The following is a 26,824-nucleotide window of genomic DNA, read 5'->3' on the forward strand; positions in this document are numbered from 1 at the left end:
GGTGTCTTTAATACAGCTATAGATGTCAAGTTCTGGCACGGGGCAATGCCCCACATGTAAACTAGGGCAGCAAATTCATTGGTGATTGAATCAACCCTGAATGTGTGCATGATTCCCAATTTGACGCTTGACATCACATTGCTTAGCGTCAAACGACACAGAAGGTGAGGGTCTTTAACCTGGTTTTACTCTCCTCAGTGTGAGTTCATAACATCTTCCTATTTATGTTTCTAGGGACACTGTGATTACAAGATGAATAATTCAATGATATCATTTTTAAAATGTGCATAATAATATTTACCTGTCATCCAAATGGGAAAGGTGAATTCAGTTGACAGAAGTGATTGCATGCATACATTCATCAGTCTGTGCTATAGCAACAGAGTAAAGAACATCTACGCAGTCACCGGAAAGAATCGTTGTGATTCATCAAAATGTCAAAAGGAAAAACTATGAGATTGCAATCAGTAAATATTGAGCCAGCAGTTCGAAAAGTAGAATTGATATTTTGTTTGATGGAAAAATTTTGTTAAAGAGAGACAACTTTTGAAAAACTTGTCAAGTCATTCTTGAAAGAAAAAAACACAAATTCTGAATAAACACTATGACACTATTGGTAATTAATTACTTACAATAATTGTTAGCAAAAAAACGCACTTGGCAATAAGCAATGGAGAGCTGTTGATGGTATAAAACATTGTGAGAAACGGCTCCCTCTGAAGTAACATAGTTTTTTTAGAAAGAAGTAATTTCTCTCTAGAATATTTTAATTGAGTACGAGACCTCAGCTGAGGTCTAGAATTCAAGGCATCTAAAATCCAAAGTTTGTGTGACAAGGGTGTTTTTTCTTCCATTATTCTCTCGCAACTTGACAACCAATTGAGTTCAAATTTTTCACAGGTTTGTTATTTTGTGCACAATGTTGAGATACACCAAGTGAGAAGATTGTTCTTTGACAATTACCAAAAGGTGTCCAGTGTAATTGAAGGGAATTCGTGCAAATATTAATAGAGACATTTTCATTATTTTTTTTTTAGATGAATATCTGATGGAACCAATACATACCACTAGTGATTGACATAAACAGATGACTGGTGTATTGGAATTTTCTTTGTTGACCGATGGTCAGCATTCCTCCCAAACCTGTTTGTATCACTTCATTAAGAAATCAATATAAACCACAAGGGAAACTGACTGGGTAAATTTTGAAATGATTTTTGGGGTTGAACAAAGAATTGACTAGAGCGGGGTTTGAACCTGTGACCTCAAATGTTAAGGTTATTCGAGATTTGAGAATAGTCTGCATGAATGAACGATTTTGATTTCAAACAGTATTCAATATTCATTTTGAAATCATGAAATTCGTTTTTAACAAAGTGACTTTCAACATTGGATGACGTTAGTACTGTCCAGCTTGTTGTGTCAGTTTTGTTTCAGCTGTAACTTCATGTTCCTTTCTGGCAGGAGAGTTTTTCAATCGACCGTAAACTCCTCGGGGATATTTTTCTACATTCATCCTAATTGTTCTTAATAATTTTTTCTCTCTGTGTTTTTTGTCGGTGGCGAATGTCCTCATGATTCCGTTCCCACCTGGTTGAGTCTGTTCATGGTCCCATCTCCGATAATCTTGAAATATTAATAAGAAACCTGATGTCCAATCCACTGCAAGGGAGGGCAAAGAGAGAGAAAAAAGAAGTAAAATGTAACTGATTTGTCCGGACACCCCCTGTGGGAATATTGGAGTAGAGTCGTTGGGGAATTACCAGCGCTCTCCCTTGAGCTCAGAAAGCTGTCACTTTGATTGGGAGGTCACCTCAAGACTTCTCAAAAGAAATCCTTTTATTCCTTTTTTTTTTTTTCACTTTCAGTCCCCCCCCCCCCCCCCCCCCCAACATTTCCTTTTCTCGGCTGTTGCCGGGTGTCCTGAAGTGAACTCTGTAAACCGGGATTTTTTTTTTACGGAGCGGTGTAATTATCCAATCAAGTGCTTTGTACTGGAGAGATGGTGGTCTGAATAAATAAGTGAATATGAAGTCTTCTTCTGTTTTCTTTCTCTCTTTTTTTTTGTGAAAAAAATAAAGAAAAGAAAAACGAAAGAAAAAATATAATTGTCTGTGGGTTATTGGGTTTTTTTTCACGACATTTTTACCCAAGGGGATACAGAATTTTGTAGGCCATATTAACTTGATTTCTAATAATTGGAAGTAAATGCATATTGAGAGTGATACATTTATGTAATGTTTGATTGCAGATAATTTAGTCAACTGTTTGAGATTGTAGTGTCTTAAAGGCAGTGGGCACTATTGGTAATTACTAAAAAATAACTATTAGCATAACACCTTACTTAGTAACGAGTAATGGGGAGAGGTTGGTAGTATACAAATTGTGAAAAAACAGCTCTCTCTGAAGTGGAGAAGTTTTCAAGTTAGAAGTAATTTTCCACGATTTTGATTTTGAGACCTCAGATTAGGAATTTGAGGTCTCGAAATCAAGCATCTGAAAGCACACATCTTCGTGTGACAAGGGTGTTTTTTCTTTTATTATTATCTCGCACATTCGATGACCGATTAAGCTCAACTTCCACAGGTTATTTTATGCATATGTTGAGATACACCAAGTGAGAAGACTGGTCTTTGACAATTACCAAAGGTGTCCAGTGTCTTTACTACTTTCACTTGAAGCCTTTGCTTCTGTTGATTTTGATTTTGTTTTTTTTAGGAATACATTTTGTCTATTACATTTTGTTCTTGATTGTGTTTCTTGTACAAACTAATGGCATTGTGTTTGTGAGTATGGAATTTAGGTTTTTCAACGGCTTTATGTAGGTTCATATTTAAAAGGTTTCTTTAATTAGATGTGTTAGTACTTTCGTTGCCTATTCCCTTCTTCGTTTTCCTTAAAATTAATTTGCTTATTGTGTTGTTATAAAACTAACCAATCATTCAACGCTTAGTGGGTTTGATCATGCCCTTTGGCTATTAGCAATAAATACTACACCAAAAATCACCGGCCTTATTAATATAACCATCAGATACAAGATTTATTGTATGTATTATCATGATGATCAAACTCAAAATAATAAATAAATCAATGTTCAATCAAACCCATGGGATATTTCATCAATCACTCATTGCAGGATTTGAATTTCATCTTTGATAGGGCAAGGCCATTTTTTTTCTGGGGGGGGGGGGGTGACAAAGGGCACTTCCGTTTGAAAATCTTGAAGCCTTTGGGAGTATTTTGACAGGGTGTCCAAGACCAGGGCAATGGGGGTTGTGACCTCCATAGGCATCCACGTAAATCCCGGTCTGTTGTACTATTTCTATCTGCCACCCCATCCCAATAAGCCTTTTTGAGTGATGACGGACGTGATACGCGTGTCACACGCAGCGACTGATGCCACGCTCACCATGAACGTTGGTGGTCAAAAGGTTTACGTGTAAACGCCGTGTTGCCTAAAAAAAATGCGCACTTCACTGAAAAACACACGTTCTATTTCTATAGTCTATACGCACAAATTTACCCAAACCTTATAGTGTTGAGCATTGTGTCCGCCATATCTCATGTATAAATTCTCTTGTTTATATTTCTGGCCCTTTCAAAAAGGGAAACAGGAAGTGTGTATTTCATTTCAGAGCTAGTTTTTGTCTCGGTTTAGTGGTATTATTTGAGGAACTGCTCTTTATAATAAATACCAAATGAGCCAGTGTCAACAGGGCAGTGGCCTTAGTATCAGTTCAACCATCATGAATGGAGAACTGTATGTGTAAATTGGAATCCAAGTTATTTTAGTTTCTGTTCATCGCAGTCCATTAGTAGCTGATTATATTTCCTTGTATGGGACCTTCCAAACCAACACTTGTTCAATATTTTAGGGGGTTAAGATGTAAAGTGGGGGGAAATCTCAAGGTAGAAACCTAAAAAAGAGGACAAAAAGCCACATTAAGGAAAATTTCATGTCTGTGATACTGTTGGAAATTGCAGTTGTTGAGACTTGGTACCTGTTGCATCAGGAAAACAAGATGTATATGAACTTGTCCGTATTTAATATAATCAACTCACCCTTTTCATCAATGGAATATTGTGTTTTGTTTAGAGATGATTTAAAATGGTATGATAACCATGGGTCAGTTATTCATGTACCACAGTCTTTGTTAAACTGGATTTATAACAGAGTGTTCATCAGAAGCTAGTCAAGGAAAATTGTTGTTGGACAATTTTTTTTCAAAATGTCAGGCTTGCAGCCCGTGTCTTCAAGAGTCGCTTATAACTTCCACAATGTTCCATTATGTCCGGAGTTCTCACAGAATTTTCAGGTAAATATCTTTCAGGACACAGATTGGTTGTTTTAATTTTTTTCTCTTTTTTTCCCAGAAAATTCTTTATAAAGAGTCAAATAAATGCATGATTTGGAATGTGACAGACTTCCTTTCAGCTTTAACTTCTGACAGTGAATTTGTCAGCAGCGTTTTTCTTAACAATAAAACTGTATACTGCAGAAATAAGAGACGGTTTATCAATTTCACTCTATAGAAATTCTTCTTGTAATAAGTTTCCAGAAGGGGTTATGTTTGTGATGATTCACTGATGGAAGTTTGGGTATGACAGCTAAAATATCACATTACTCATTTCATCCTATCTTTTCTTCAGGGGCTTTCTTTGATGTCTCATAAGAACTCAAGATTCCACATTGTTTTGTCTCTGTTTTGAAGTTGTGGTTTTTATGAACTCTGAGAAAAATTAGGACAAATTCTGTGTGATGTTAATTGAACAATATTCACCATCTGCATCGCAAAAGCACTGATCTTCACTGACTCATGAAAAAAGCATTAATCAGAAAGAGATCTCTAGCTCCTGAGGTCGACAGCAGAGAGGCAAACAACTAAACCCAACACCAATTGTCATCTTGTAATCTGTGCAGTTTGCTACAAACAAAATTCCCCACCGGCCTGGGTAAATAACCGCAGTGACAAAGTCCCTCCCTGCCGTCTCGGCAATGCCGACCCGGCAATGCTGCTGCAGTTCGCAGCTCGCAGTCATGATGGTCAGGTCCCCCTCCCTCAGATTTGTTTTTTTTTGGAAGGGAGGATTGGAGTAGATGAGGAGAGAGAAGGAAATCTCACATTTGAGACTGATCAGGGAACTTAATTGTGCAGTTTCCGCATGCCTCATTTGTTTTAGGTATCTTTAGTCTGGAGTCATCTGGAGCGTTAAGCAACCTGAGCTTAGAAGGTAGGGGGAAGTTGCGGAAAGTATCGGAGCGGACACAACCATCGCTGATTGCCCCTGGGCCTTCTCGGCCGTGCCGGGGTCCAAGCGAGCGTTGTCTGGTCGAGTGAGCGAACACTTTGGTTTGATATCGTCCGTTAGTGCTAAACAGCGCACTGGGGATGATGATGACGAAAACAAGGGGGGATTCGACGGTATAGAATTTGTTTTTTACGCTTTGCTTTGAAGATGGATTCACAGGTGTCTTAAGATCGTCCTAAATTGCATACAATAACAAATATGTCTCTGAGATTAATCACTACGCTGACGTGAATACCATAGGTGAATGACTTGCTCAAAGTGGATGTGAAGGTTTTTTCTTTTCATGGCTGCACTGTTAGAGACAGAGATCAAGGATTTGCATTAGTAACTTGTATCAGGAACTGTTTAACCATCAGGGGAATTCAGTTTTTTTTTTAGTCCCAAGGATTTTGTCAAAGTTAGGAGATCATCAAAGATTCTTAGAAATGTGGATTTTGTTTATACTGTAGTTGTAATTTTTGTGCTTCAAGTGTTAACTCACAATGCCATTTACAATTTGTTTTTGAAGCAGATACCTGTTTTGATTAATGATGAAAATCAAATTGTGTAATGCTTAAACAACATTTAAAATTTGTGGATGGGCAGAAATTTTTAGTTTTAAAATCTGGAAGCTGAGCTCTGACACTGAAAGGTGGTGTACAGTGCATGGATATTTAACCATGTTATTATGTTTCATGTAACAATAAATAAGTATCTGCATTTGCTTGCTTTAAATCGCAAGTCACTGTACAACAGAATAATTACTCAATGTTTAATTAAACCTTAATTCTTTTTCGCTAAAAATATTTCTCGTCCTTTTTTAAAACAAGGGTTATTTCCATTGTTTTAAAGACATATGACTACCAGTTTACAGATTTTCTTTTTGAATTTTTTTACTAGATATCCATGAGCTTCCTATTCCAAATTTCTCACTTGTTGTTTCGCCTGACCCCCTTAACCCCCAGGGTTCCTGTTTGGGACCCAAGAAGCCCGGTCGCTGAGTTCCCCCAGGACGTAGTCGCTAATAATCTGTCTAGACTAGGAGGCAATATTTCTACCCAAGGTCAAGGTGCTTCCTTGGGTGTAGAGATTTAAATCATGTTTTGTTGTGAGCCAGGGACATCTGGTTGTTGAAAGGACAAGGTGAAGGGTGGAAGCCATCTTTTATTTTCCCGCTCTAAAAATACTTGTAGCCACAGCAGTTATCAAGGTCGGGCCTCCTAGCCCCCCAAATAAATTTTAACAAAACAATGTTTAAAAATCACATGGCAGTTTGTGGGTTTCTCTGTAATTGATGAAGTTGGATGTGTGTGAAGTTAAGGTAATTGTTGAATTTGTTTGTTCCTTGGTCCTGAGCGAAAACTTCCAGATATCCCCTTCTTGTACGCCCGACCCGGAGACACTTCATAAAGGAATTTTCAAGAGTTTTGCTTTCTCTTTCAAAAATTAGTTTGTAGTGATTGACATTGGGTGACCTTGGAGATTGTTGGTGGTAATTGGCCTGACATGGCTATTTTGAGATGTTTTGATAAGGATGGCAACTCAGCAATCACAAAAATAAATCAATAAGTCGTGTTTGCAGAACTCCAGGATAGTTCTTGGGCTTGCTTAAACCTCCAATATACCACACACAAACATGCGCCTTTCATTTTTCAATGCAAATGTTTGTATTGTTTCATTTTTTCCCAAGGATTATACTAGTTCTTCAGTCAAGTTTGTTTTCGCATCAAACATTCCAAAACCATGGTCTTTGGTTGTTTTGTGGCAAAACCCATCCACACTCTACACTGTTCAACTTGTCCACAAAAAGGCTTCATGTACAAATGGACTGATGCCTTTTATTTAGCTAATAATATATGTATAGAAAAGAGTCTTAACAAAGGTACATGGTACACAACTACAATAGCTACATGCAGACCTATGTACAGTACTTCCATGGGATACTTCCTACTTTCACAATACCAATTACAAGTTGGTATTTACCCAAGAAGAGTTCCTCAAACTTTTACACGATTAAAGATCAATATTACTGTAAATGACTACAGGCTGTTAATTGGATTGTTTTTTGAGTTAAGTATGCACATTCATCTCCAAGCCATTCCTTTCGCATTAAAGATTGATTGGCCTGTGGAGAAATAATTTTTGCGGAGAAAACATTATTTTCACAACAAAAACCCGGACTTGCTAAGGAAAGCCAACAAAGGTTCTCCTAATTAGCACCAGGATTCAAAGTTGTGGTGTGAGAAAATACGAGTAGGCACTCACTGCGAATCGCAGAACCTCAGCCATAAGCCTCGGCCGATAATCTGCCATGGTATGCTGAAATCTCTCTGAATGATCAAACTCACCTACCATTGAGCTGATTACAATGATAAACAACGGTAATTCTTTTTGAATCAACTTGATAAAACACAAAAAAGACTGCACAATACTCTAGAAAGATTGTCAAAGAGCATACTGCAGTAATTTTGTTTGTACATCTTGATTAACAACAAAAAGACTGCACAATATTCTAGAAAATAGTCAAAGACCCTGGTCTCACCTGGATGGTATGATAACAAATTGAACAATCTGAGAAACAGGTCACATTTTTTGCGATTGGTTGGGGGGGGGGGGTAGTTGAGGAGGACTCCTTGTTTGCTAAGATCTGTGGTCTGTCTGCAGCCCATAGTAGCATGCCCCAGACCCACCGTAGTACCACATGGCAGGTGTTCCAGATTATGTTCTCACTTCATGAATATTCCGCACCAGGGATTAAGCCACGTTTTATTTTACATTCGTTTTTTTTCTTCCCCCCTTGTAAGTTCTCTCGCTCTGTCTCTTTGTCCAGGACATTGTTGGAAGGGTTGGTGGATTATGTAGCACTTGACAGCTTTAACTGTCTGGCAAAGTGGGTCAGCCTGATAAAATGACCTGGTTTCTCGCCCCTCGTGACCGACATTATCATCTGTCCTGAGGGGTGGTGGGTTGGGGAACAAGTTTCGCTTTTAAGTAACGGTTTAAACGTCCCAGTGAAAATTACATGAATTAGCTACACTAGTACAACCTTTCTTGAATTTAAGTTAGTGAACGTGTAAAGGATGGTTTGCATCATTTGTTTTGTCTGTAATCTCTCTTTACAAAGATTTAAGGCATGACATCGCGCTTATAGTGAGCCTACTGACTGGCAGAAGACAACATTATTAGCACATTTTCAAACGAGTTGTTTTGTATTAATTTTGGTTTTTACCCATACACCGATGTGTGGTAGCACTGTATACTCAGTACTTTCCCGAGTCCTGTGAAAACATATCACAGGCATGTTGTTTTGTATTCAAGTACTAGCTAGATTTTATTACATTGAACTCTGCTTCTTCCACAAGAATGGTAAAAATTAAAAAACTTCTTTAATGAGAAACTGTTTTTCTATTCCCTTAGATTTATGCCGTTAAAGTATTTGAAGCTCTGTGGTAGCGTCATACACTTATAGAGACTAAACCCAAGATTCCTGTCCCTGTAGTGTCACCCAAACCCCTCCAATCCCGAGAGGATAACTTTTCTTGATGGAAAACGACACAAAGGACAAGGTGCTCTCCAATGCAAATACTTCCCTGAAATTTGTGTTGTTGTTTTCACAGTTTTGTTTATTGAGGGGAACTAAATGAAAAGAAAACTTTGGCAATAAGAACAACATGTTTGTAGGACAGCGTTGTTGTTGGTGAGGGGGATATTGTTATGATGGTAGGCCAGGATGGATGTTGATGTGTATTTTGCTGACACTACTCTACGCTCTGTCCCCTTCTCTTTGTGGATGAGTGGGATTGTTTGAAGGGGGTGACGAAGCTACTCCATTGGGGGAACACTTGCACAGATTCAGGAGCCAGGGAGCTTGCTTGTAAGCATCGCTGTAATGTTCAGGTTACATGAGCTGGTCGGTGCCAAGCCCTCAGTTTGAGGTTTAGCGGTAGTGACAGCCCCTCCTGGAGAACACGGTCAACTGGTGACCTGTCACATTGCTCAACTAGTTCCCTCCACTTAAAATGGAAAACTGGAATGCAGCTGTGAAACGGTTTCTAGTCTACAAAACTTTTCTGCATGGTGTGGTTGTCGCTAAATAGTTAACTACATCAATGAAAGACTGGTTGTAAGTTTTGTTTTAAAATCTAAATTGTTACTTCTTTCTTCGGTTCAGATGTTGGGGCTGGTTTATTGGAGGAATAACTGCTCTATTAAAATCAATTTCCTGTTCTGTTTCACTTTTGAAAGAAGTAAAACTTACCTTTAACCTTATCCCAGATGGGTGATCATGTTGCCTTCCTTTTTAGTTCCCAATAGTTTGAGACGGAAGGTCAACCCAACTTGCTCTCAGTCTCATCAATCTCCATCTTACTGGAGATTTTTTAAGGGCATTTTCAAACTTGTAAGTGTGTGTGAGTGTTCTTCAACATCGATCTTGTTTGTGATATAACGTGCTCTTCATTTGAACTCTACTATTATTATTGTTTAGTGTTGTTGGGAAAATAAGATGTCACAGGACTGATACTTCATGGAGGCAACGAAGGCGATTGCCTCCGTTGCCCCTGGTCATTGTCTCGGTGCCCTTGAATTGCTCCAGTAGAAATTTACAATTTGCGCATAGGGTACTCTTCACTAAGGAGAAAATGCCTTGGTTCCTTTGCCCGTTCAAAAACGAAGCATTACAGGCCTGAGATGAGATTGTATGCAATCAGCTTCACTTTTAATAGAAGTTAGTATGTGTCTACGCATGTAAATGTAGTGAAAGCTTAGTAAATGAGGACCAATCACCTGTGATTGAAAACTCTGAAATCTTGACATACTTATAAGATTTGAACATTTTTTAATAATTCAAATAAAATGGTGTTTGAAGCTTTGCATGGTGTGAAAGATAAGAAGTTACTATAAATGTAAAAAAACTAAAAAGTGAACTTGCGGGTATAACCATGTATAGTACCTCTTCTGTGGGAGTGTTGGCCCCTGAAGATGAGCAGAGTATACTGTTTGAAACAGCGAGACCACCGGCTCTTTTCAGAGCCAACAATCTCTCAAAAGAGATATTATAAAATTATACACGGTTGTACCTGCAAGTTTAGTATTTAGTACTTATATTTGTGGTTACTAAACTAATATCAATAGTGTTAAACACAAGCTTGTCAGTACAACGATGAAGTAAATGCATTGCTCAGGGCAATACCTTCTTAAAGGCAGTGGACACTATTGGTAATTATTCAAATTAGTTATTAGCATTACAACTTGCTTGGTAACGAGTAATGGGGAGAGGTTGATAGTAAAAAACATTGTGAGAAACGGCTCCATCTGAAGTAACATAGTTTTCGAGAAAGAAGTAATTTTCCACGAATTTGATTTCGAGACCTCAGAATTACATGTTGAGGTGATGTTGAAATCAAGCGTCTGAAAGCACACAACTTCGTGACAAGGTTGTTTTTTCTTTCATTATTGTTTCGCAACTTCGACGACCAATTGAGCTCAAATTTACCGGGTTTGTTATTTTATGCATATGTTGAGATACACCAAGTGAGAAGACTGGTCTTTGACAATTACCAATAGTGTCCAGTGTCTGCCGGACGAGAAACTGTAACACTTGATGTATTTTTGGGGACAGGTGAGGTGAACAACTTCACTTTGAGAGTTGGTGGAGAGACGGCTTAAATTTGTTTCACTTCCCACGCCTTGGATGACAAGGAAAATAAGCTGCAATTGTTCACAAATGTCACTCATTATTACTTAATTTGGCTGGACGGCGGCGGAGGTACACGAGACCTTTCAGGTGTCAAAGCGTGTAGCTGTTCAATACCTGGAGTATTGTGTTCCGCAGTTGGAATGCATGACGCACCATTACCGTGTGGATTTTGCCGGCATTGTAAACCAACTTCTGAAAAGGGTCTGAGCATTGCAGTTTGGGGTTCGGTTGATCCCCTGGGCAAGTTTTCTTTAGTTCAATTATTGTTTAATGGTTGTAGTTTTTGGTAACTGTAGATGGTCTTTTACACCCTGGGTTGGGTCGTTTTACTTGTTTGATTGTTGTAAAGGTTTTATGTACACAGCTTGTGTGTGTGTCGGTTTCTGCACAACTATTCATAATTCATCCTGGTACAGCTTTTGCAATCACGTTCAGCTTAGACTTAAAATAAAAAGGTTGCTTTAAACGATGCTTAAATGCTCCTTAGCAATGTACTGTGCACAACAAAAACATGTAAATTTGTTAAGAATAACGCAACCACTGTAATGTTTACACAATTAACTCCTTCTTACTCATAAAAAAGTTACACAAAAGTTCTCTGTGGGGATTGTGGCTTTATTTAGGTCCACAACCCTTCAGGAAACTTTAAAAAACAAATGTTTTACAGATGTCCGTCATAACCTAAACAATGGTTTAAATTAGTTGATCATTCATTTTACGCTTGTGCCCTGCAGTTAAATTCCATTAATTTGCATGCATCAAATCAATGGTAATATAAGCTGTGAGTGCAGTCAAACGCTTCACAATATTCGCTTCTCCCAAATCCCTGATACATCGCCATAGGTTTTACAAGACCTTCCCCTTCTGCATACAGACTTGGGGGCATTTATAGTCATTTTGCTGCTGCTGTAAACAAAATATAATGTATTTGAACAACTTCCTCATGAGAATGCCTGATCTTTGATACTGTGTGGGCTTCACAATCTCAATGGGGCAGAATATTTGAGTTTGTTCTCAATGTAATTACTGTTTGAAAACGGGGACTAATAACCAAAAGGGTATTTTAATCTTCTATTTACAGCATTTGCATCGGTTTGTTCCACAGACTCGTAAGATTTACTAAGAAAAAAGCACACAAAAAACAAAAAAAAATTAAAGACTGTGAGGGTAAATACTCCCTCATATGGGGTCAACCTGTGGGTAAGCCTCAAAGTTTGAAATTACATCTGCAACTTAATTCCCATAGCCACTGAATAATTGTGCGGAACTTTATTTCTTTGTGGAAAACTGTTCTGTTGATGCCCCCGCTCGCTTGTCAATCTTATATCCCTGAAGACCTTTTTTTCTCGACTGTGACAAACAAACCAGGAGTCTTTAAAGGCTGCTATAACCGTATACTGTGTACTGGGGTAGAAATGAATAATACATGTTTCGTGATTGGCACAATGGTTTCAGGTTTTATTTTGATATTAAAGACAAAGAACAAGAGATGTTGCGGAGAGTCATGAGTGTCAGTTATACAGAATGAATTACCCAATCATGAGTACAAATAGACACATTGGGTACAGCCTGAATTAGAAAATGAACACTTTTTCCTAAAAAAGAGAATTAGGTGTGATATATATGCAAAACTGGGAGTGGCCTTTCGTTGTGAATACAGCAAAGTTTTCTCAAAGGTTTGAAGGAATTCTGCCCATGAGCATGGGGCAGGTATGAGGTACTATAAGAGTAACGTAGAGTGGAGTGTATTGAAACATTACAATAGAATGAGTACTTGGACACCTTAAAGCCATTGGACACTTTCGGTAAACAGTATTGTCCAAAGACCCACACTTTGTGTATCACAACTTATATATAAAATTATAAACCTGTGAAAATTTAGGCTCAATCGGTCATCGGAGTCGGGAGAAAATAACGGGAAAACCCACCTTTGTTTCCGCACGTTTCGCCGTGTCATGACATGTGTTTACTATGTTTTAATGTTTTCTCAAAAAGTAAAGCATTTCATGGAATAATATTTCAAGAGAAGTCTTTTACCATTTCCTTCTGTAAACCCTGTAAGTTATTTGTAAATCTTTGAACTTTTATTTTTTTTTCTGTACCGAAAGTGTTTAATGGCTTTAATGAGTTCTCTAAGTGAGATTTACAAAGTTGAGCTCATTGCACTAAGTTAAAGAACAGGTATGAGACTCATAAATGAGTATATTAGTGGGATTTTAAACTTTGCATGATGGAAATACGAAATAGTAAAGGTTTGCAGTAACACCATGTAGTGATAACCTCTGAATGAGTTGGGGTGGTTGTGAAAAGAACCGTTGGTTTCAACTCGATGTTTTGATCACTATTCTCTGATCGTCTTCTTGAGACGAGATTGAGTATTTTGTTTGAGGGCTAAAAGCATGAGTTGCAGACAAGTAAGTTGAGTAGGAACCAAATCTACCAGGAAGAATTACTGATAATTAAACAGCACTTAAAGATAATCTCTGTTAGGATATTTTTAATCAGTCTTTGAAATATAAGAGATGTTACAACTACCGGGCAACCTCGGTAGTCTGGTTGGTATATGACACTGCTCTAGAATTGCAAAGGGTCGTGGGTTTGAATCCCACCCGAGTAATATGCCTGTGATATTTTTTTCACAGGACTCGGGGAAAGTACTGAGTATACAGTGCTAACACACATTGGTGTATGGGTAAAAACCAAAATGAATAATCTTTAAAATGTTTGCCGTTTGAAGAACTTTTTCATGGAAGTGTAGAAGAAATACCCAAAGTGATTGCCTTTCTTCAAAATGGTCAACTGTAAAGAAATATATTTTAGGTGAAGAGGTAAGTTTTTTTGCCCTGACGCGTCATCATTTTCTAGAAACTGCAATGTTTGTTGAGTCTGAAATGGATCATGGTGAATCATGTCGATAGAAGGGGGGAAAAGCTAATGAATTTGATTCGGCCGATATCTGAATTTCCCTGAAACTGTTACATGTTGAACACACTAAACTTGAATATTTTGACGATTTTGAAGATGCCTGTTGTGATTGACTTTTTGTTCTGCTGAGAAGGGCACAGTAGTCTTTAGGTAGTTTAGTTAACTGATAAAGTCAAGACTTTTGGGTGAAGGTTTTAGACCCATTGCCGGAGACAGAATATCTAACGACCTCTTAGGAAGTACGGTATGGTCCCTGATAAAAAAAATTCATTAAATTTGTTTTGAATTAGCTGTGAGCACTAAATCAAGTTGAGCTTCAGGATGTTTTTGTTTAGTGTGGATTTCAAATTGGGGAAAAAATGTGTTCCCTGTTTGCTTGTTAAGAACCAATATAGAAAGTGTATGGCAACAATATGTTTTTAAAGTTTTATGCTCGTTTTAAAGTGCAAGTCTTTGCACCAAATATGATGTCAGTGAAGGTCACTGTTAGCGCTGTGAATGAACCAAGATAATTTATCAATGCAGGTAGTTCCTTTAAGGATAATTAGGTAGACATTGTGGACGTGATCACTTTCACCCCAAACTGGAGGGGGGAAAAAAATTGAATTTTCAAAGAATGTGACGAAAGAAAAGGGGTAAAAAAAATGTGAGTCATAACATTATGTAGACCATAAAGAATGCCGCTATGAAGGGAATGCGGTCGTTGGTGTATGGTTACTAAGCACTGTATTGCTGGATGGAGAAGGCGGGCGTTAAAGCTGGGGAGGCATAGGCTAGGTGAATCCCGTCAACCAGTTGTCAAATGGAAGACAGATGCTCACCTCGGCAGTCACACATGCTTACTAGGTAAGAACAACTAACATTCGTGTTTACGTTTTTACAAACATTTGTCTGGAACAATGGTTTTGGGAAATAGTTCTTTGCGTGCGGTCTGTTTAGTCAGGAGGTTGAAGCTTTTTAGAGAGTGCGGACTTTATCTCTGATGTATGATTTACTAGCTGGGAAACGTGATGTTTTAGGTATGTTGTTCACTTTGAAGTTGCGTGTTGATGTATATTTGATCGTGGACTTTGTAGTTGGATTCTGGTGATTGTTGTAATAGTACGCTGCTATAGTCTTGGCCTTTGGTGGGTAATCTAAAACTAGATGTGGTCAGTTTGGTTTCTACATTGACTTGTCTTCTTTTAACCACAACCTATGATGTGTGATATTTGCTAGAACATTAGCAATTATGACAATATTCCTGGTACATATGACAATATTGAGAACAAATGATGCTCAAAATACAACAAGAGGAGGAAAGTGTTTTCAGAAATAAGGGGGATTGAATAGTTTGATTTGGCGTTTACAATCTAGTCATAAGTTTGTTTATATTTCAAGTTTTATTTATTTTAATAGATGTTATAACCTACTCAGTTGTTTACGGGTCTTTCCATGCTGTTTCCTCTTACATGTAACTGATGCAACTTCACAATTGAGGAAAATATTCTTCAAAATGTTTGATAGATGTTCCTCTAAATAAGTGCTTTTAAAAGCAGTGGACACTATTGGTAATTATTCAAAATAATTATTAGAATTAAACATAACTGTGTAATGAGTAATGGGGAGAGGTCGATAGTATAAAACATTGTGAGAAACAGCTCCCTCTGAAGTGACGTAGTTTTTTGAGAAAGAAGTAATTTTCCACGAATTTGATTTCAAGACCTCAGATTTAGAATTTGAGGTTTCGAAATCAAGCATCTGAAAGCACACACGTTCGTGTGACAAGGGTGTTTTTTCTTTCATTATTATCTCGCAACTCTGATGACCAATCAAGCTCAAATTTTCACAGGTTCGTTATTTCAGCATATATTGAGATACACAAAGTGGGAAGACTGGTCTTTGACAATTACCAATAGTGTCCAGTGTCTTTAAAAACATTTTTTTCTTCTTCAAATGTATGTATTTGCTTTGACAATCTTTGATAGTTTTACTCTCAGAAGCTAGTAGCCTTGAGGGTGGTTTCACCCCAATAAAAAATAGCAATTAGAATTGATAAATATTAACGCTATTATTAGTAAACTAATGTACAAGAACAGTTGCATGCCGAAGGGCTCCATTATTCAAAGAGAATTATAGACATATTTTAGTTAAAAATCAATGGCCATTTGGAAATAGAATCCTGCCAACAAACAAACAACAATTCACGCTATGCAAAACAGCTGTTGTTTACCCAACGATTCTATCCACACCAATGAATACATTATTCAATTCTTGAGTATTAATATCATTTATTTAGGATTCTTTTATGGAATTCAAGGAATTGCAGTACAGATTTGGGACCAACAATCAATTATTTACCAATAAATAATCACACAACCCAGTTATTGGTCTGGAAACGAAGGATTTGTATTGTGGTTGTTTCAGGTTGCAGACATTAGACAATAACTACAACTAAAATAGTTTAGAAATGATCAGCTTAGAATTAAAAGGCACTGGAAACTAATGACATTTACTCATGATAATTGTTAGCGTAAATAATAAATTGCATGATAACAAGTAATGATGAGAGGTTGATAGTATAAAACATTGTGAGAAATGGCTCCCTCTGAAGTAGCAAAGTTTTTGAGAAAGAGGTTATTCTCACTCCATTAATAAAATAGATCAGGCCTGAAACCTTTTATCCTTTTAGGCATCTGAAAGAACACACATTTGGTCAACAAGGGTGTTCGTTTTTCTTTCATTATTTTCTTGCAAGTATGATGACAAATTGACTCCAAATGCTCACAGATTTGTTATTTTATGCATATTATGATGGGATACGCCAAGTTAGAATACTGGTCTTTGACAAAACCTGTTCAGAATGAAAATTTAAAGCTGCTACCTTTGTTGAATGATACCAGTGCTCGTTCAGCTGAGTCACCCTACCCTTTTCCCCCTGTAGAAGTTCCACTGCACCTTTAAGTGGGTTAGAGAGGGTTTAAACGGGTTAATTCAGAGATAATAGCATTAGACAGTGTATTGTTGTTAGTCATTGATGGTGGGTTGTGATGTGTGATAATCTATAGCGGTAATCCTAGTATTTGAGGGCTTTATTGTCTGGATGCCCTTGTTATGGCTAGGTGCTATACACACAGCTGATGATGTGGGCTGAACAATGAGGTAGGGATTTACTGTATGTCAGCTGCTGGTATATAGACATAACTGTTAACCACTACATCTCTAATTAGCAGCTGGGCCCAATCGCATAGAGCTGTTAAGCACAAAAATTTGCTTAGCATGAAATTTTTGCCTTTATAAAAACAGGATTACCAACCAAATTTCCACGTTATTTTCAGGATAAGCAAACAATGGCTGAATACCAGTAACAAGAAATATGCAACAAAGGGAAATTTGGTTGGTAATCCTGTTTTTATCAGGGAAGAAATTTCATGCTAAGCAAATTTTTGAGCTAAGCAGCTCTATGAAATTGGGCCCTGATAAACTGGGTGAAATCTAGTGTTCTCAGAAACGCCAGGGTTCTCCTCCAGCTATAGACCTTTATCATGCTGCCTCCATCTTGGTCATTTTCCTCGAAATGAATAACAATAATGAATGCTTTGCAAATAGGAACCAGGCTATTTTGTTCTTCCACTGCCATTGGTAACAGTGATATAAATGGGAGAAATTCAAGATGGCTGCACCATGACAAAGGTCTATAGTGTCAGCTAGGCTGCTACGGGTGAACTGCTTGCCAATACACATACATTTTTGCCGATATACAAAACACAAGTTTATAAAATTTTATTTACTAATTTCATAAAAACCATCAAGATGAAACCATTAAGCCTAAGCCATCCCTCAGCCGCAGCCATTAGCTGTTCGTTTTCTACTTATATTTTCACACACAAAGTGACATAATTTACATCATAATATAATATTTAAAGAAAGCATAAGTACATTATGATTTTGTGTGAGGATGGAGGTCTCTAAGAAGCATCAGCTTGTCGAGTAGACACCCCACTCATATGTTATAACAAAATGAAGAACAAAACAACAATATGAAAACACAATTACAACTTAGATGTTGGCATAGCTAGTTTACAAAGTAAACTTTAAAATATTTGCTGATTGATTGAGCTTTTAGTTTCCGCTTGAATAAGAATGAACTCTGCAATCAGCAGCTTAATTCTGCCCGTGTTCATTCAAAGTTTTGGCATCAACGGATTCGGTCAATGGTCTACCTGTTCCTCCTCACCTGGCCTAGACTCCACCTTCTTCTTATCCTTTAAGCATTGAGCATGAAAACAACTTCTTACATCTCACCATTACCATTTTCAGATGAATGGGATAAGGAAATCTTGAACCGAGAAAACAACAAACTTCTTGAAAGCTGAAATTGCCAATCTTCAATCTTCATTCATCGTATTTCATTTTCCAATAGCTGTTGTGTTTCATCATGGTTATCCTGTTTTCTAAAACAGCATTAGAAGTACATTGAACACTATCAAAACATTGATTCTTTAAATACTCATATACCACTCTCACCTTCGTAGAGTATTAAGTTACTTCAATTTGTAATTCCGTCCACTTGCAATGATGGAAACATTATCTGAATTTGTATACTTGGTGTTAAAGGTGGTGATATGAAGTATCTGTTTACAGTAATTTGTTTAGGAGTACTTCCTTGTCATAATAAAGAGAAGAAGACCAGTGTTTAATCGTAGGCACACTCTTGTGATTCAAATTGATTGAGTCTACCTTGTACCAGAAAGCTTTGCCAACATCATGTTTAACTTGTGAAAATACTATTGACTATGGACCCATGTTCCTCTTTTGTTTATATACTAACTTTTTTGCAACAGCTCCCATTGGTTTTGTACACGTTTCCCAAATAGGGACCCGATTATCCTATTTTGTTGTAGGTCCCCGGTTTGAATGTGTATCCTACTCACGCGCACAAACATATAATACCAGTATGTTAATGATTGTTTTAGATACCAGCTCATTTAACATAGCCGCCATTGTGGTTCATTGAATCCTGTTGGTAGTCAGTGGAACTCATTTTATATTCAGTCTGTGTATTTTTAATGGTTTGTCATCGAAAATGCTAACATTACGGGACTCGGTGGGATTTCCGATAACCGTGATACAGAATATGATTTGCTAACTTTTTTTCATCTGACCCGATGTGATCCTATTTCTTTGAGTCAGGTTCTATATCTTTAAGAATTAAGAGCCAGCCATAATGTCAATCTCTCACTTCTCAAGTGGGTAGGTGGATGAGCAGCCACAGTTGTAAATTCTTGTTTCGTTTCATATTTCCGAACGGTCCATTAACACCTTAAAGAGTGCCGCTGGAAGGGGACATCTGTTACTTGATTTGATTGACGACCCACCAGTCACCTTAAACCTCAGGTATGGGAAGAAGGTTGAGCTATAGTCTCCTTCATAAATGGTTGTAGCAATTCAACCTTTACATGAGTTTCAGGTGTTGAATAGTTGACCCCCTGGACCTTAGTGGATGATCTTTGGTTGGATGGATGGATTTCTGGCAGATACATTTCCTATCTTCTTATAAATGGTAACCTATGCCCAAGAGCTCTAAAAATAACACATGTTGACCCTTTATTGGCCTCTGACCAACCCGGTATCAACAGAAAATTATTTTTAAAAACAAATTTTTGACCTATTGATGGGTTTTTGACTGACGCTTGATGACTACTCATAATTGTTATCGGGTGAAAAGATGCTAGATTTTTAGTTTCTTAAAATAAAAATCCTTTCTTATGTGCCTGGTTGTCAGTCTAGATAGGCAGTAAACATATAAACATGTTCACAAATAAAGTTCAAAGTGCTTGAGCTTTAGAGCATTCTCTTAAATACCTGAGCACTTTTAAAAACGCTGTCTTGGAAAATGGAGGATCTGTTGGAAGAGTAAATGGTGATAACAAATTATACATGATTAAAATTGTTCACATGTTTCTGATGATAGGAACAATTTAAAGTCTGACAATGAATCTGTGAACAATTTTACCATAAGCCTTTTGGACACAATGCTGCAACACTATTAGGTTTGGGTAAATTTGTGTGTATACACCCAAACCAGACAGTACAGTACATTCCTATCACGTCCACCATACCTCAAAAAGGCTTATTGTCTTTGAAATGTTACTGTGAAATTCAGTTCAGGCATCCGTAAATGATAATGACGTCTTTTCCAGCATTTCTGAAGAGAAGATGATGATTGGAATTGGCATGCTAATCGCCTTATTACGATTCATGGATCAACAATATACTCAAAGTGGCTCACTTAATGGTTTCCATGTGTTTGTGTTTGTGTTTGTCTTAAGTCCCCTTTGCTGTGGTAGCAAAGGCCGGTAGTCTTATATATGGCAGAGACATCTTTGATTCTACTCTACTCTCTGTCACCTTAAAGACACTGGATACTATTGGTAATTGTCAAAGACCAGTCTTCTCACTTGGTGTGTCTCAACAGATGCATAAAATAACAAACCTGTGAAAATATCATATGAACTCAATTGGTCGTAAAAGTTGCAAGATAACTATGGAAGAAGACAACACCCTTGTCACACTAAGTTTTGTGCTTTCAAATGCCTAATTCTGAGGTCTCAAAATTAAATTTGTGAAAAATTACTTCTTTCTCAAAAACTACGTCACTTCAGAGGGAGCTGTTTCTCAAAAAGGTTGTATACTATCAACCTCTCCCCATAACTCTTTACCAGGTAAGTAAGGTTTTATGCTAATAATTATTTTGAGTGTTCATTGCCTTTAGCAGCAAAGGGCATCGTTTCACATCATTGGTCCAAGTTTTAATGAATTTATTGTGAGTGCTTAATGGGACGGGTCTGATGTATTGGGACATGGTTCAGTTTCAACACATGGTATAAGGTGTCTGAACATCTCAGTCAGATGAACTCGCAGGCCAGGTCAGTTGCAGCTGAATTCCAATCATGTTCTACTTACATATATTCCAACATATTATTAACGTCATTTGCAATTCTTATAGTGTGCAAAGTTACACCGACTGTGTTCAAACAAACCCTTAAAGCCATTGGACACTTTCGGAACAGAAAAAAAAAGCGGAAAACCAAAATAATTACAGATTTACAAATAACTTAGAGGGTTTACAGAAGGTAGTGGTGAAATATTATTCCATGAAATGCTTTACTTTTTGAGAAAACATTAAAACAATTATTAATTCTCGATATTTGAAACACATGTCATGACATGGCGAAACGTGCAGAAACAAGGGTGGGTTTTCCCATTATTTTCTCCTGACTCAGATGACCGATTGAGCCTAAATTTTCACAGGTTTGTTATTTTAAACATAAGTTGTGATACACGAAGTGTGGGCCTTTGGACAACACTGTTTACCGAAAGTGTCCAACGGCTTTAATAAAACTTGCGTATTCTTTCAATTACCTCAAAATTTCCTCAAAGTAAAAAAAGGAGGATTGTTTATTCATCTGGATCCCTTCAAGATTTGAATTATTTTTTTTCATAGTTATATTGTATATGATTTTGGAGACAGTCAGCTAGACACATCAATTGAAAGAATGAGTGAAATACAAAATGACTTTTTTGACCAGTGAATATCAACAGCATATCTTCAGCCATTCTAGATTAATTCATTTTTTTTAAGCAATTCAAACAAATGATCCAAGATAATCCAAATATTAGACCTAACATCCTGTTATTTTACAACGCAAACCAAATTATGCGTACGTGAATTAACTGAGCAAATAAACTGAATCCATCTCCAGTAGACGCTCTACGCTTGTGTGCATCGTTCGGGCATTCACACACGGCCGAGTCTAAGCCTTCACCCATCAGCCACAGTAAATTGAGCTGCCAAGACAAAGCTGTTAGGGGCAGCGAGAGAAAGGGGGAAAAAAGCTATCTGGGTCAATCTAATGTGGCATGCAAGATGCATGGAAGCATAGAGTGATGTATAGACGTCACATTGGTGTGGGAATCGAATCTCTCATTCAACAGGGACGCTCGTTCCACATGAATAAAGCTGGCAGGCCCCTGTGTTCGACTTCTCTCTTCCCGCTGCTTCTTCAGTCCGCCTCCTCCACTGCCTACGACTACCGGCTTGCATGCCGTCCGATGACACGGCGCTCTCCCCCTGCTCCTTGTTCCATCAGGTTGGGCTGGCTCAGGCATGCAGGAATGGGGTCGGTATGAGACACGTGGGGTGCCTTCACAACGAAGAGGCAGCGTTCAAGTTTCCATGACAGCCGGTTATATGCTTTACCACTAGGTACAGAGGTATTGGTAGATATCACTGGTGTGGTTTTAGGTTTGTGCACAATTTGGTTGTGTCTCAATTAACATGTAGGTGTACTTATTGGGAGCTGTGAAGATGCAATGGATATTTGAATTAGAGTGATGCGGCGGTATTTTGATAACCTTGTTCAGGCCAGACTAAGACGTTGACTAAACTGCTACACTGAGGTTCGTAGATATGGGATTTGTATTCCTGGACATTCTTGAGTTATCTGTATTCTTGCTGTGATGTGGAGTGCCATAAGATCACATCAAAATGGCTGTTGTTTTCCTTGTCAGTGGCTTTTAAAGCTATACAAGTTTTGATCGATCAGCCATCTTGATTCTGGTTGGTTTCTCTGTCGAGACGTCTTTGTATTGGATGTAGACCCTATTAGAGAAACCACATTCTCATTTTTCTGTTTACAAAATCCCTTTCAGGTTCCTTAACATGGTAATAATTTCAGTGCAACAAGGCCATCAAGTTTCTGTTTTAAATTTCTTAATGTATTGTTGTAAACACAAAACCCTAAGAATTAGATACGCAACAGTTGTTTTTGATTTCTAATTGAAAAACGAGTGCAAAGTCTTGCTGATTTGGGCAATCAAAACATTTGTAGTGATTCTGTAAGTTACACCGTGGTGTGTTGCCGTTTGGATTTTTTTTAAAACAGCTATATAGTTTTAAAGAAACATGTCTTTCCCAATGAGATTTTGACATAGACTATTTAGGATTTATACTGAATCAAAACAGTTTTGTTTGAAACTATTATGTGCTTAAAAATGGTGAGATGAAATTCTTAACAACAAGGTGGTGTTGTCAATGTTATCTGATGTCATGTAGAGAGTGCCTTATGGTTTGATCATTAAGTGAAAGGGTAACTCCACATGATGAGCTTAGTAATGAATTACTGCAGGTTTCTTTATCACTGCTGAATAGAGCATGACTTAACGAGGCAGCAATGTTGACTAGACCGACAAAAGTCTGTCATTTTGCCGTGTTTAAATTTATAGCTTTTTGGGATCAAACTAACTATTTTAAGGCACTGGGCACAATTAGTAGTTACTCAAAACAATTGTTAGCATAAAAAACGTACTTGGTAATAAGCAGTAAAGAGCTGTGGATAGCATAAAACATTGTGAGAAATGGCTTCCTCTGAAGTAATTTAGTTTTTGATGAAGAAACAATTTCCCACTAAAATATTATTTGAATTGATTTTGAGACCTCAGCTGAGGTCTCGAAATCAAGCATCTGAAAGCACACATTTTCGTGTGACATGGTTTTTTTCTTTTTTTCAATTATTCTCTCACAACTTTGACCACCAATTGAGTTCAAAATTTCCACAGGTTTGTAATTTTATGCATATGTTGAGATACACCAAGTATAAAGACTGGTCTCTGACAGTTAACAAAGGTGTCCAGGGGTCGATTTCACAAAGAGTAAGGACCAGTCCTAACTTAGGACTAGTCCTAAGAGATACACAAATTGCATGGATATAGTCCTAAGTTAGGACGAGTAACTGGTCCTAACTCTAGATAAGACTAGTCCTAACTCTTTGTGAAATCCACCCCAGTGTCTTTAATAAGAGACAATCAATTATGGTTTTTTGGTTTAATTTTTTTCCAGATGTGAATCAGACACGCACGAAAAGAGGGAACTTAATTCAGCATTTTTCTTAGAGATTTAGGGAGAATCCAATGTGAAAGGACTGAACTGCTTTCTGGTGATATGAAATATTTTTGAAACAGTTGCTCGGCAGTCACAGGCGCATAAACTTAATCACGTCGGTGGAACAATATTTCATATTAAATCCAATCCCACAAATCCACAATTTTCATTTACAAAAACTAAAAAACAATTGCCTATGATGTTATTATTTCTTTACACAGTAATTCTTCTAATGAACTGCTACACAGTTGCTTTTACACCCTTTCCCTTTTTTTACCCTTTCCGTCAAAAGGAATACTCCAGAAAAATTGTACAACATATACAACAAATTTACTTATCCTTTTTGACACTAACAAAAACAAGGTACAATTGTACTTAACGGATGATAGATGTTTGACAGTTGTCAAATGCTTTTGGAAAACTTTTACAACATAATAAGTTAGTATTGATGTCAGACTCCAACAGTTTGACGAGCCATAAACTATTGTTGTCAATTTGATGTGGCTTTTTGAGAATAATACTTTTTTTGTAGGTGTCATTTTACCTGTTGCGCGGAGACCCCTTATAGAGTTTTTCAACAATCATTGGCTGTGAGTCATTTATTTAGTTTGCTAGAAATTTTGAGGCACTGAACTCTCTTTGAAAAGATGTTATTGCAAAAGGTGAAAGAAAATGTTCAACAACATTTGTTTTGACCAATCATCACTGATGCCACAGACGGACTCATTGGGTACAAAACATTTTTTATTTCTACCCACGATGTTTACGTGTTTTAACTATATTTGTCAAGACCTATAGTTTCATAAAGTTTCATAACTTCAAGATCTGTACTGTTTTAATGACAATAGCATCGGAACCTTTGTTCAAAAGTGAATTGTTTTGTTTCACGAACTGACACACAATTAACCATTGTAATGCATGTCACACACCAAGCTCAAATGCAAAAAGTAAAATAAATGTTCACGAAACTGACACAAACACTTGTTTTCTTTTGTTTCTACTTGATATAACCAAGTCAGACACATTAATCTCCAGATTAAAATAATGTCCCATTATTGATAAATTTCAGACACCTTCAAGGTTAAACCATGCTCTTGACAATGTTCAAATACTTGGAAACATTGTTGTGCTATTCTGTTAGCGGTCGGGGGAAACAGTAGTGACGGGCATAGCTGCATGAAATTTCCCCTGCTGTGAGTACGGTTGCGCATGCAGCCCCTCACAACACAACCTACGGGAATTCGCATTGCTCACACACGGTTAGTCACCATCAATGCTACTAGAGGGCGACCTGTACTCGCTCCGGTGTGTATAATATGTACTTAATTCCCATCAGTAATTCCGTCTGGGTCTGTTCCATTAATCCTGTTACTACCAGAGGTACGCACACAAACCACACGCTGGCTTTTCTTTTTTTGGCTGCTAGCCTGATGACAGAACTGGGTTGTCAATTGGCTGTTGGGACACCTCCAGACCCCAAGGGGTTTAACCAAGGGGTACAAAATCACACCATTCTCACACCCCTTCCCCTTTCTCTAGTGACAATAGTGGAGAAGAGGGTGTGAAGAAACAGAAAAGGTAGCCTGGACTGTGCTTAAAAAAAAGTGGGTCGCTGAAAGAAGTGGGTCGTGAAAAATGTGCATATTAGTTGATAAATGGTATGTATGGCTCGTTGATCCAGGAGGTTGGGGCACATAAAACTAGATTCTATTGAAACGGGATCAGAACTGGAAATCATGCACCTAGGGGTTGGGCTTATGTTTGCTGTGTATTGTTATGATGAAGAGGGAATGATTGTTGCTGGTAGGAGTATAAAATGTTCACTTGAGTGCCCTTGTATGCATGAATGTTGTTTGTGTTGGCTGTTTCATAGTTTCTATAGTTTGCATATTGTACTGGAACTATTAAAAGACAGTCCTCCACTAACTTACATGATGTTACCGCATGCTCAATGGTACACTACAATAGGTTCGTTCTCTTGATACATACAAAGGTGTGGATGATTTTTTTTTTTTTTTTTTTTTTTTTTTTTTTTGTGGCGGTAAAATATAGAAGCCAATCTAGACATGTCTATAGTTTTCCCAATTTTAATTTCACGTTTCAGTTGTCGCAGTTTGTATGTCAAGCTTGCCAGTGAGTCTTGACAGACCTGTAATACTCAACAAATATATTATGTATATTTTGTCAATACTGAAAGTTAATGCGGCAACAAAGAAATTTTAATTTGTTTGTATTTGAAATCCGTGGGGCAACCTAAGACGTCATTAGTTTTAAAATGATTTGTTATGATTTTGTAAGAATCGCTTGTCAATGAAGAGCAAATATTTGGCATTGATGTACATCCTGAAGATTGATAGCTCATGTCCATTCACCCTCCAGACATTTAAAGACAATTCAAGAGGCCGAATAGTGGAATAACCCGAGAAACGGTCTACGAGATACGGCCAGTTGTTTGTTCATTCCTTGAATCAATTTATTGGTGAATCCTGAAGAACACCTAGAGGAGAAAACCGAGCATCATTGGTGAACACTTTTGTAGTTTTATCATCGACTGTCAATGAAAATGACATGTTCTGTCTCTTTTGTTAATTGCTTAATTGGGCTGTCACATTACTTGTTGTGTGTTTAAGAACACACGGGGGTTGAAACCGAACACTAGTCGAGCCATTCAGTAGCTTAATTTGATCAAAGAAACTGTGGCGCTGGAGACGAGGCTAGACGAGCACCGTGGCTCTTACCACTCCATAATATTGTGTTTCGTAAAGAAAGCTTAGTGCTAAATGCTGAGAAATGTATCCAATGATCGAGATCGTTATATGTATGCAAATGTCTTTGTTCCTTCAGGGGGATTGGAGGATGGGATGACAGCGCGGGGGGAATGAGGTTCAGAATTCAAGCAACTCAGACTCTAGAGGCAATCGCTCCTTGCATTTTAAAAATGGCCTCTATATAAAGGAACAAAACAGTAGAATCTTGGAGCGTAAACTGAG

General features: G+C 37.6%; 1 protein-coding gene across 18 annotated transcripts in view; it reads left to right on the forward strand.

Moving 5' to 3' along the window:
• LOC139944753 (muscleblind-like protein 1) overlaps positions 1-26,824 on the forward strand; it is a 247,418-nt gene that overhangs the window by 167,984 nt on the left and 52,610 nt on the right. For 2 of the 18 annotated variants that reach the window (XM_071941836.1, XM_071941847.1), the window contains exon 1: positions 4,169-4,316. The exons of the other annotated variants lie outside the window; for them this stretch is intronic. In XM_071941836.1, the coding sequence (XP_071797937.1) occupies positions 4,230-4,316 (87 nt within the window). In that variant the 5' untranslated portion in view covers positions 4,169-4,229. Of the gene's footprint in view, positions 1-4,168; positions 4,317-26,824 lie in introns of those variants that run through there. 18 annotated transcript variants of the gene reach the window in all.

This window comes from Asterias amurensis, chromosome 12 (assembly GCF_032118995.1).
Source record: "Asterias amurensis chromosome 12, ASM3211899v1".
NCBI classification, from domain to species: Eukaryota; Metazoa; Echinodermata; class Asteroidea; order Forcipulatida; family Asteriidae; genus Asterias; species Asterias amurensis.